The 11,777-nt window shown below is 41.8% G+C and overlaps 1 protein-coding gene across 6 annotated transcripts in view; it reads left to right on the top strand.

The window, feature by feature from the left end:
- The first annotated feature begins 2,324 nt into the window (after positions 1 to 2,324).
- Positions 2,325 to 11,777, top strand: part of RUNDC3B (RUN domain containing 3B) — a 155,736-nt gene continuing 146,283 nt past the window's right edge. For all 6 annotated transcript variants that reach the window (XM_036864395.1, XM_036864396.1, XM_036864393.1 and 3 more), the window contains exon 1: positions 2,325 to 2,869. In XM_036864395.1, the coding sequence (XP_036720290.1) occupies positions 2,748 to 2,869 (122 nt within the window). In that variant the 5' untranslated portion in view covers positions 2,325 to 2,747. The remainder of the gene's footprint in view (positions 2,870 to 11,777) is intronic.

The following is an 11,777-nucleotide window of genomic DNA, read 5'->3' as shown; positions in this document are numbered from 1 at the left end:
CCCCCTAAAAGTAGCATTTGAAAAAATAACATTATCACCTAATCATCTAAGATGGAGTTTTACCAAGTCTTCAGTCATAAATATAAATTCGTAGTACAAATAACATGAAAATGTACTTGAAAGGCTAGAAAGCCAATTTTGAGAATAATGACACCTCACTTTTCCCTATTTGACATGACCACTCATTTTTGTCTTCCTGATAAGTGTTTCAGACATATGTGTTCTCTCACTCCTGCAGGACAAACCAGCATGGAATTTTCTTGATAATTGATATGGCTTTCCACTGTTTTTTCTATGCAGTTTTCATCTGTGTTTAAACAACAGTTTCAATTTGAGTAGGGTAAACCTCCTTACAAGCCTCTATGTCACCATAGAGCCGACAAGAAATGTTTGGCAACAAGTGCACTGACCTGGAAAAACCTTCTACTTTTATTTATGTGAAAGATAATGTTTAAAATCTGTCTGAATTGTTTCTTATAATTTTAATATCTGAATATTTATCGTAGTAAATTAGTTAAGACAGTTTTTTTTTTTCCTACATGTATTTTCATTCTACTATGATTAGGATGAGTGGATGAAAGGGCTCAGTCTTTGCCCTGATGATTTCAAATAGAGCTTTAAAATTTTTTACAACCTCGGAAATTAGTAACCTACAGCTTTAATATACATAACTCTGTTTTAAAAGCGTTCAACATAGAGTAACAGTAACCTCCTGTAGTACTTTGTATAATATATAAGAAGTACAGAGATAGCTACACTATATCTATATATCTATTCTATAATATTCTTTGACAGAAATGTCAAAACCAGAGCTGGAAGTTTAATGGATTTTAGAGCCACCAAAACTGTAAAATTAGAGTAAAATAATTCCAAATGTGACTTCCAGTTAAATTTAATGAACATTTGAGAACCTGTTCTATGCACAGCACCGTGCTAGGCTCCACAGGGATAGCTGTCAATAAGGATTTCACTCTAAAATCTGCGCATATTCATTTGCAGCAACATGGATGGATCTAGAGATTGTCATACTGAGTAAAGTAAGTCAGAGAAAGAGAAATATATGCTATCCCTTATACACGGAACCTAAAAAGAAATGATACAAATGAAGTCATTCACAAGACAGAAACAGACTCACAGACTTAGAGATCAAACTTATGGTTACCAGAGGGGAAGGGGGGGTGGGGAAGGGATGGTTAGGGAGTTTGGGTTAGACATGTACACACTGCTAAATTTAAGATGGATAACCAACAAGGACCTACTGTAGAGCACAGGGAACTCTGCTCAGTGTTATGTGGCAGCCTGGATGGGAGGGGAGTTTCGGGGAGAATGGATACATGTATATGTATGGCTGAGTGGCTTTGCTGTGCACAGGAAACTATCACAACTCTATAATGGGCTATACCCCAATATAAAATATAAAGTTAAAAAAAAATCTGGGCATATTGATGCAAAGAGAGGTGAACGGCCGACCTAGATGAGCACCAGAGAACTCGGGCCGAAGCCAGGACCTCCCTGCTGGTAAGGCCGGAGGGGTGGAGAGGCTCTGGAAAGTGGGCGCTAGGTTCCAAACACTGCCCGGAGGCTCACCGGCACCCGCCCCCCCACTAATTCCGGGGGCACTGCCCAGGACGGGAGAAGGGTGAAAGGAGCAGAGTGTACACTCGCACCGCTCTCGTTCTTCTTTGGGTGGTCAGTCCGGGCTGCAGGCCTTGCTGGGGGCTGGGGTAGGAGCGAAGTGGCGTCAAAAATCCCACCACCAGACGCCGCAAGAGGGATGTTCTGCGGGCAGTTTCCCTCTTTGGGCTATCTGTAGCTGTCTACTAGGCCAGGGGAGGGCGTTAGGACAAAAGAAAATCCGCTCCCTTCCTGGGAGTTAGCCCTGGGTCAGGTGCGGGAGCCGCCGCTGCTGCTGGCTCGGCCTTGTAGCTACGGATGCCACTAGGCTGGGGAGTCGGATTCTGGGAACGGGATCAGCCGTTAGAGCTAGCGATCCCAGCCGTTAGCTGGGCTCCGGGCAAGGGTCGTCAACACGCCCCGAGCACTCCCGAGTCCCGCATCCCACAATCCCCAGGGCAGCTGCGGCGCTGCTCCCCTGAGGGCCGACTGCCTGCGGCTCACCGGCTGCGAGCGCGGGCCCGCCGTTGACAGCTACCCACGCGCCGGGGCGGGGCTCTAGCAGGTTGCTTTAAAGATCTGCGCGGCCAGCCCCGCCCCTCGCGCGCCGCGATTGGCTCCAGCTGGGGCGGCATTGGCCCGATAGGGGCAGGGAGGGCGGGGCTGCGTCCGTGAGGCCCGTGGCTCTCTGCGGTGCCCGCAGCTGGGGCGCCAGTGGCGTCCGAGCGCGGGTGGTTGGGCCTGCGGGGCCTGCGGGGCCTGCGGGGCCGGCAGGCACGCGCGTGCGCGACCGCCGAGGTCCCTGGGGGAAGTAGGGGAGCTGCTGACGCCGACCTGCACGCGCTTCCCGGCGGCTGGCGGCGCGCGCAAGGGCGGGGGTGGTGCGTGCGTGTGTGTGGTGTGCGTGCGTGTGTGTGGGGTGTGTGTGTCTGGAGCTCTGGTGCGGAGCGCCAGCCGCCAGTCCCCGGGTGCGAATCCCTCACCGTCCTCCACACCCTCCCTCCGTTTCCCCCCTCCTTCCCTTCCACCCTCCCGCGGCCCCACGGCCGCACGCGGAGCGAGAGCCCAGGGAAGCAGGTGTGGGCAGCGGGCGGGGTCGCACGAGACAAAAGGGGCGCAGGGGTCAGCCCGCCATGGCCTCCCGGAGCCTGCGGGGCCTGGGCGGGAACCGCGGCGGGGGCGGCGGCGGCGGCAGGAAGAGCCTGAGCGCCCGCAACGCCGCGGTGGAGAGGAGGAACCTGATCACGGTGTGCAGGTACGGCGCGGCCCGCCGCTTGGGAGAGGAGAGGGGGGCCGCCGGCGCCGCGGGCTCAGGGTTGGGGCGAGCGCGAGCCCCTGGGGGTCCCGGAGATAACGGCTGTAGCCCCGGCCGCTACCGCGCCGGGCGTGTCCGCCGCCCGGAGCGTCCAGAGAGGGGCCGGTTTGGGTACCGCCAAGGCCCCGGACTTTCCATCAATTTCAGTGCTGGGAGCAGCTGAGGGTAGGGCTTGGGGCGGGGCTGGGGGAGGATTTGTTTCGAATGTGCAATCTAGTGTCTGAGTAAAAGAGGAGGGCAGGGAAAAAGAGCTCTTTCATTTAGTGCGCGTTAAGCTGTCAGGCAGCTGTTAGTAAAGCAATCGTTATTGTGATTGTTTACTGTGTTGCCTCAAAATCGGAGTGCGTTTTGTTTGTGTTTTGGCTTGTTTACATATATATTGTCCTTTCGTGCCACAAATATTAAGTGCCTGCTACATGCTAGCTAAGTGTGTGTGTGTGTGTGTCTGTCTCCGTCCGTGTTCTCTCCACTCTAAATTGCAGTGTTAGTGCTGTTTCTGCAGTTGAAAGCAAGAGTGGGACTGTCGAGGATACCTATTCAGTGATTTATTTCAAGGTCTGCCTTTCTTTAATTGTTTTCTAACTGTAATTGTAGTATTCCCTTGCTTTAGAAAATGTAGAAACATAAGAGGAATAATGACTTTCAGCCAGCCCAGTATTCAGAAATAACTGACTTTTAACATGCTGACATTTTCTTTAAGTCTTGTTTCTGGGTATTAAAAAAAATTGAAGTCCTAAGCATTCATTCCTTAGGAACTTCTTTAAACCATTAAGTTGTTGTAAAATTACGTTGTTCCATCAAACCCCTCCTCATCAGCTGTTGAAAATCCTGTAAGAATGAGAGAATGATGAGACCTTTTCCTCCTTTGCAATTTATATCTGTATTTTTTCTTTTCCTTGTGTAAATAATGTCTAGCATCTTAAACAGAATATAGATATTTATACTAGGACTATATTCAATAACTTTCAGTGATTTTTTGTTTTTTTACCTTGGACTGTTACAGCTGTTTGCCCATTTAGCAGGAAGACCTGCCTTACTGACTTATATGGCACTTGGAGTTATAAACAGTAAAATATTAATATGGAATCTGTTGAATTTACCATTTGTGCTGTCTAGGATGCAACCTTTGGAGGAAGATAGGTTGTGTGAAATTTTTTTTACATCTAAGCAAATTTTTAAAAATTAGGTAAATAGAACAGTAAGCAAGGCTGATTTTCTTACCTTTACATGTATTAAAAAGAATTATTTTTTAAAAAGAGAATGTTTTCAAGCAGACCCCAACATATACAGTGATTCTTGGGGTGATGTATTTCATAAAGGCTTCCATAAGTGTTAAGCTTCACAGAGCAGCGACCATGTCTGCTTTTTGCTCAGTTTTCTTTTTTGCTTCATTCTTCCTACCATAGCATCTGACACTCAGTAAATATTTATTGTATGAGTAAATCCAGTGGAGGGTAACAGTTTTTGTTTTGGGGAGTTTTGTTTTGTAGTAGTGGCAGCTGAAGTGATTTTGAGTGTTTGCAGCATGGTGTTAATTAACCAAATGTTTCAACCTAAAACTTTAAACACCTGGGCTGACATATATTGCTCTGAATCAGTGTGGCAATCTTTGGAACAGTGGATGTTGAAGATTTGGGGTGAAACACAGTAGATGGGAAGAGGTTTTATGCTCTACTCATTTTTTAAGACAGAATAAAAACAGATGAGAAAAAAAAATCAGTGGAGGGTACTGTTCCCTTTGCATCTCCATTTTTGTCACGGCATCAGAGGCAGTTCAAAAGAAAGGGACTTGTACCTCAACCTTATTTAAGTTACATGTTAAGTTATGTTTTAAGAAATTTCAGTCACATCACACTGATTTGTGTGGACTGTTGTCTGGGCTAGCTGTATTTTTTGTTATGTTTATTTGTCTAATTCTTCTTCTCTACTCTGAAGTTAGTATAAGTGCTGACTTTAGTTACAGTTTACATGTAAACTTAGTATTGTAGCTAAAATAAATTTCAGTTTCTGGCTTAGATTTCAACTTGTGTATTTATTTATGTGGATAATACTACTAACACTGTTCTTCATGTCCAGATAGTTGATGGTGCATATAAATTATTATCCTTGTATAGTAATGGGATGTATTTGATAGGCTTTGTCTAAAAGCCTTTTACTTTTTGGAAAAAAGTCACTGTAGGCCATTTGGGTGTTTTAAGTATCCCCACCTAAATTCAGCAAAATGAGCAAATCAGTATTTATGCATTTCTGTCGCTTTTCACTTTCAGAGTTACCAAACCCTGGGTATCTCACCCATGTCTCTTAATGAATTTATTTAAAAATTTTTATGTAGCAGATCAGACGTGATTTGGTATTTAAGTTGGGAAGAAGCTGGTTTAGTGGACATATAATTGAGTTCTAAGTTTACTTTGTCATTAATTGTGTGCCTTTTAATAAGCCCATTTTCTAGTTTCCTCATCTGTAAAATAAACTTGGACTAGATCATTGGTAATCTTCAATGACAGCCCTGAAACTAATAATAGTCTTCAAGCAGAATGAGTTTATATTTGGTTTTGAATTTCTCCAAACATGAGCAGGGTAATGGTGGACATATGTTTAATGGTAGCTGGATGAGGCATGTGCATTTTTCTCTGTAAACAAAAACATTTTGAATTGTGCCTTCCGTATTGTGACTCTCTGCTGATATTCTGGAAAAATGGAACAGTATAGAAAGCCAAACCAAACCAAAACAAACTCGCCCCACCCCCTGACTATCATTCTATTATATATATTAATACTTATACAGTAATGATTTTCATTACTCCTTAAACAATTTAGGCATACTGTGCTCTCAGTTTAGGTTTACAACCTTATTATGTAACTACACAATTTTTTCAGTTTAAAAGCACCTTATATAAGAACAATATTATTAGAGTTTGAACTTTGGACGTGAGTTATTTGGTTAGGTGGGATAGTCAGGAATTGAATTTTGGTTCATTGTGATTGTGTATGTAATTAGTTCATCAGTTGTATTTTTTCATGAACATTTATATATTACAGACTAAAAACACTTCGTACTTATCTCAGCAAGTAAGTACTCTTTTATCATATTTTTCACATTGTGGTGGAGAGAAAGTAGGTCATTTGAGGTCTCTAAATGTTCCACACTCAACTCAAAATATTCATAGACTGACTTTAGTTCTGTGTACCAACTAGTATTTTCCCTGCATATTCTCTACCATTTAGAAAAATTAAATTGTTAAAGTCCTTCAGGATTTTTTTTAACCTGCATTTTTCATCCATAGAAAATCAGGTACTACTCATTTTTTTTCTATCATTTTTAAGCTTCATAGGTTATTGAAAAACGTACATATTCCTTTGATTTTAGTTCTGGTGACAAGGAGAATTAAAATATAAATTCTCTTTTTGTGGGTTAACGTCAGTTTATGAAAAATAAATTATTAAGATAAACATTTAAATATACATGGATAAATATTTTACAATAACATTTGTTAAATGTTTAAACCAGTTCTTTAAGAGAAACTCCCCACACAAAGTCATAAGTTTCCCGTCTTGTGCATGGAAAGGATTAATGAGAGATTGAAAGAGGTAGTATGATGAGATAAGCACAGTGGAGACCAATGATGACTTTCAAAATTAAAGTACTTTTAATAACATGTACATAGTTCTTAGTTTTCTATAGGTCAAGATATTATTTCATAACATGAATGTTAATTCAAATAACAGTACCACCTCATTTCCTCAGTGTTTTTGGGAAATGAGATGCTCATATTTTTCATGTAACTGATGTTTGAGTTAAAATTCTCCTATCAACTGCAGTGCTTTACTCAGCATTTATTGTGGTGTGCAGTCTTCCGTATAACTGAAGCTTATAAATTAAGTGTTCAGATTTAAACTATAATCAAGAATATTTTAAACATTTTGGATGAACTCCTTTTAAAAAAGGATTATGCAGGGACTTCCCTGGTGACACAGTGGATGAGGCTCCGTGCTCCCAGTGCAGGGGGCCTGGATTTGATCCCTGGTCAGGGAACTAGATCCCACATGCATGTCACAACTGAGAGTTCGCATGCCACAACTAAGGAGCCGGCGAACCGGACCGAAGGAGCCAGCCTACTACAACTAAGACCTGGAGCAACCAAATAAATAAATAAACATTAAAAAAAAAAAGGATTATACATTTCTCTACCTTATTTTAAAAAACTCTACGTAGTATAATATAATCCTTATCAATGACTTTACTCTGGATCTGTTTCCGTGAATATACCCTGTGTAGTGGTTGCCCTTGGAGACTCTTGAGGTACATAGAGCTGTTTGCTACATGGCCTCAGAAGATTGTGTGTTTGGAGTTCTTGGTCTGTTTTTGCATTTACTGTCTCTTCCTACCAAGTTAGCTGTTATTTCTTGCAACTCTGCCTGTTTCTACCAGCTTTTTTCTTTGTGCTTCTCATCCTGACTTGCTCATTGTAATTGGTTGTGAACTAGGAAAGCAGAGAAGTAAATTTATTTATTTTTGTTAAAAAAAAAAAAAAAAGTCACCGAGAGGCCTGAGTTCAGTGAGTGAGCTTTAGCACTCTGAACTTCTTAACATTCTGGTTGCTGAATAATCGGGAAAAAAATGATCTATTCCTATGCTTAAGCAGGGTGGAGGCATTGCAGATATGTGAAGTATTACCGAGTATTATTGGTGGTATAATCCTCTAAATAACTTTAAATTCAGTGACTTACTTTCCTTGTTACTATTGATATTTGCTTGAGAATGCCCTTTTAAGACTGTTCATACCTTGCCTATCGTGATTATATTTTTGGCTAAAGCTCTTTTAGTCAAGCTATACATAGTAGAACTTTGGGTTGGGACTTTGAGCAACATTACCTGTACTGTATTGCTTTGGAGAAGGTGTAGTACCATTTCTAAAGATTCTTAGAGCCCTAATAGTAGGTTTTCACAATGGAGGTAGGATGATCATCTTACCAGTCGGAGGTAGGCTTCTCAGCATTCACAGAAGGTCATTATCTCTTCCCCTAGCTTAACTGGGTTCATATTCAACTGACAACAGAGAATAGCTGTCCCCTACACATTTATTAGAGGGTATTATCTTTTTTTTAAAAAATTAATTAATTAATTAATTTATTTTTGGCTGTGTTGGGTCTTCGTTTCTGTGAGAGGGCTTTCTCTAGTTGCGGCAAGCGGGGGCCACTCTTCATCGCGGTGCACGGGCCTCTCACTATCGCGGCCTCTCTTGTTGCGGGGCACAGGCTCCAGATGCGCAGGCTCAGTAGTTGTGGCTCACGGGCCCAGTTGCTCCGCGGCATGTGGGATCTTCCCAGGCCAGGGCTCGAACCCGTGTCTCCTGCATTGGCAGGCAGATTCTCAACCACTGCGGCACCAGGGAAGCCCTAGACGGTATTATCTTAACTTCACTGCTGACTGATAAATGTCAGAAGTCAGGTGAGAGATATGATATTGAGGGGGGAGATCTGTGAAGCTTATCCACTATTATATTCAGTCTTACAGGTTTATAAAATGTATCTCTGGATCAGTCCAGATCATCAGAGAGCAGTTGAGTATGTAGACTGCATTGCTTTGCACTCTCCTATCCCAGTTGCTTTTGCCCCTATCGTGCATTGCTAAGATTCCATCAGCCTACCTTGAGGGTCAGCAGAAGAAGCAATTACAGAGGATCTTCTTGAAATTGTTGTCAAGAACATTGTTTATTATGTCAAAAAGTATCTTCTTTTGTGAAGATTTTTATGAGAAATAGCTGTCTTTTTTTTGTGCCAAGAATTGTAGCTTTAGGCAGTTGATTTATTTGTATCTACTGGGCATGAATGTGTAACTGACAACTTCTCTTTTCTCATACAGCTATTAGAAGTCTTAGTGTTAAATCTGTGGCCAACCTCTAAAACACATGTAGAACATCATAGTGATGTATCAGTATTTAGCCTCATTTCTAGCAACAATTTTTCTATATGCATATAAGTCAATTTTTATTGACTTATATGCATATAGAAAAGTACACACAGCATAGGTGTATAATGAATTGTTTTTGCAAAGAGAATACAACTTTGTAACCAGCACCCAGGTCAAGAAAAAGAGCGTTACCCAGAGGAAATGAAATCATTATGTCAGAAAGGTATCTGCACCCGCATGTTCATTGCAGCATTATTTCCAGTAGTCAAGACATGGAAGCAACCTAAGTGTCCATTGATTGATGAATGGGTAAAGAAGATGTGGTACATAGATACACAATGGAATATTACTCAGCCATAAAAAAGAGGGAAATCCTGCCATTTGCCACAGCATGGATAGACCTTGAGGGCAGTATGCTAAGTGAAGTAAGTCAGAGAAAGACAAATACTGTATGATCTCACTTATATGTGGAATCTTAAAAAAATCCTACTCATAGATACAGAGAACAGATTGGTGGTTGCAAGAGGCAGGGGGTGGAAGGTTAGCAGAAGGGTGAAGGTGGTCAAAAGGTACAGACTTCCGGTTTTAAGATAAATAAGTTCTGGGGATGTAATAATAATAATAAAAGAGAGTATTACCCAAATCCCCAGAAACCTCTTCCTTGCCTTCTTTCATACTACCCCTATGAAGGATAACCATTCTCCTAGCTCTCAACACAATTGTTTAGTTTTACCTTTTTCTGAATTTGAATGTGTTGGGTCTTTGTCGCTGCATGCCGGCTTTCTCTAGTTGTGGTGAGCAGGGGCTACTCTTTGTTGCCTTGCGTGGGCTTCTCATTGCGGTGGCTTCTCTTGTAGTGGAGCACGGGCTCTAGGCGCGCGGGCTTCAGTAGTTGTGGCTCGTGGGCTCTAGAGAGCAGGCTTAGTAGTTGTGGAGCACGGGCTTAGTTGCTCCGTGGCATGTGGGATCTTCCCCCACCAGGGCTCGAACCCGTGTCCCCTGCATTGGCAGGCGGATTCTTAACCACTGTGCCACCAGGGAAGTCTGTGTACCTTTTTCTATTTAGCTTATTTTGCTCAACATTATGTTTGTGAGATTAACCGTTTTTGTTGCACGTAACTGTAGTTTGTTAATTTTCATTGCTGTATCTTTTTCCATTGTATGAATATACCGCAGTTTATCCATTCAGCCTAACGGACATTCGAGTTGTTTTCACTTTTTGATTATTACTAATTGAATATTCATGAATATGTATTTTGGTGAATATATGTACATATTTCTGTCAGATATATACCTATGAGTGGAGTTCCTGGGTTATATGGCATGCATATGTTCAGCTTCAGTGGATGTAACAGTTTTCCAAAGGCATGGTACCAGTCTGCATAGTAGTGAGCAGTGTACAGTTGACCCTTGAACAATGCAGGGGTTAGGGGTGCTGACCCTCAGCGCAGTCAAAAATCTGCATGTAACTTCACAGTGGGCCCTTTGCATCGGTAGTTCTGCGTTCTCAGATTCTACCAACCGCTGCTTGTGTAGTACTGTATTTAGTGAAAAGAAATCTGCATAAAAGTGGACCTGTGCAGTTCAAACCCGTGTTGCTCAATGGTCAACTGTATAAGCATTCCAGTTGCTCTACATGCTCACCAACACTTGAAATTTTGTATTTCCCTGATGTCTATTGAAGTTAAGCACCTTTCCATAAGTCTGTTGGCAATTTGGAGAGTCTCTTTTGTGAAGTGCCAGTTCAAGTCGTTCATCACCTGGAATATCTGACTTTTTGATTCCTCTGATGTGTAACTCTGTACATTCTATGTGGGTCTTTTGCTGGATATATTTAAGGCAAGCATCTTTTCCCATTTGGTGGCTTGATTTTTCATTCTCTTTGTAGTGTGTTTTTATGAACAGAAGTTCCTAATTGTAAAGTAGTCCATAAATTTCCTTCATGGGTTGCTTATTGTGACCTGAAATTGGCAGTAATGAAAATATTATTCTGTTTTCTTCTGAAAGATTTATTGTTTTGCTTTTTTACATTTATATCAACAATCTACCTGTACTTGATTTAAATATTTACCTTAGGAAAATCAGTTTGACCTGGTACCATTTATTAAAAAGACCATGCTTTTCCCACTACACTCAAGTGTCACATTTATCGGAAGTCAGGTGACTGGATCATTTGTCTGCTTCTGGACTCCCTCTTCTGTTCCATTAGTCTATTTGTCTGTCCTTGAGCTAATATCATACTGGCTTAATAACTATAACTTTATAATATGTCTTGATGTTTGGTAATGTAAGTTCTCCAGCTTTGTAGTTCAAGATTGTCTTGTGTAGGGCTTTGCAAACTAGATTTCGAATCAGCTTGTCAATTTCCATTAAAAAATCTGCTGGGATTTTTATTAAGATTGCACTTAATCTATAAATCAATTTTGGGAATTGTCATTTTTATGAGACTTAAATGCAATCCATGAATATACTATATCCATTCCTTCATGTATTTAACTATTCTGAAATTTTTCTCAAAGATGTTTTGTAGTTTTGAACACATAGATATTATATCTCTTTTTAGATTTGTCCTTCCATATTTGATATGTCTGTATTATTATAATAGATCGTTTAAAAACTTTTTCGGACTTCCCTGGTGGTGCAGTGGTTAAGAATCCGCCTGCCAATGCGGGGGACATGGGTTCGATCCCTGGTCCAGGAAGATCCCACATGCCGCGGAGCAACTAAGCCCGTGTGCCACAACTACTGAGTCCGCACGCTAGAGCCTGCGTGCCTAGAGCCCTTGCTCTGCAACAAGAGAAGCCACTGCAATGAGAAGCCTGTGCACCGCAACAAAGAGTAGCCCCCGCTCACCACAACCAGGCAAAAGCCCCTGCGCAGCAACGAAGACCCAATGCAGCCAAAAATACATAAATAAATAAATTTATTTAAAAAAAA

Source organism: Balaenoptera musculus, chromosome 9 (assembly GCF_009873245.2).
Source record: "Balaenoptera musculus isolate JJ_BM4_2016_0621 chromosome 9, mBalMus1.pri.v3, whole genome shotgun sequence".
NCBI classification, from domain to species: Eukaryota; Metazoa; Chordata; class Mammalia; order Artiodactyla; family Balaenopteridae; genus Balaenoptera; species Balaenoptera musculus.
This window is presented reverse-complemented; position numbering and strand designations above follow the sequence as displayed.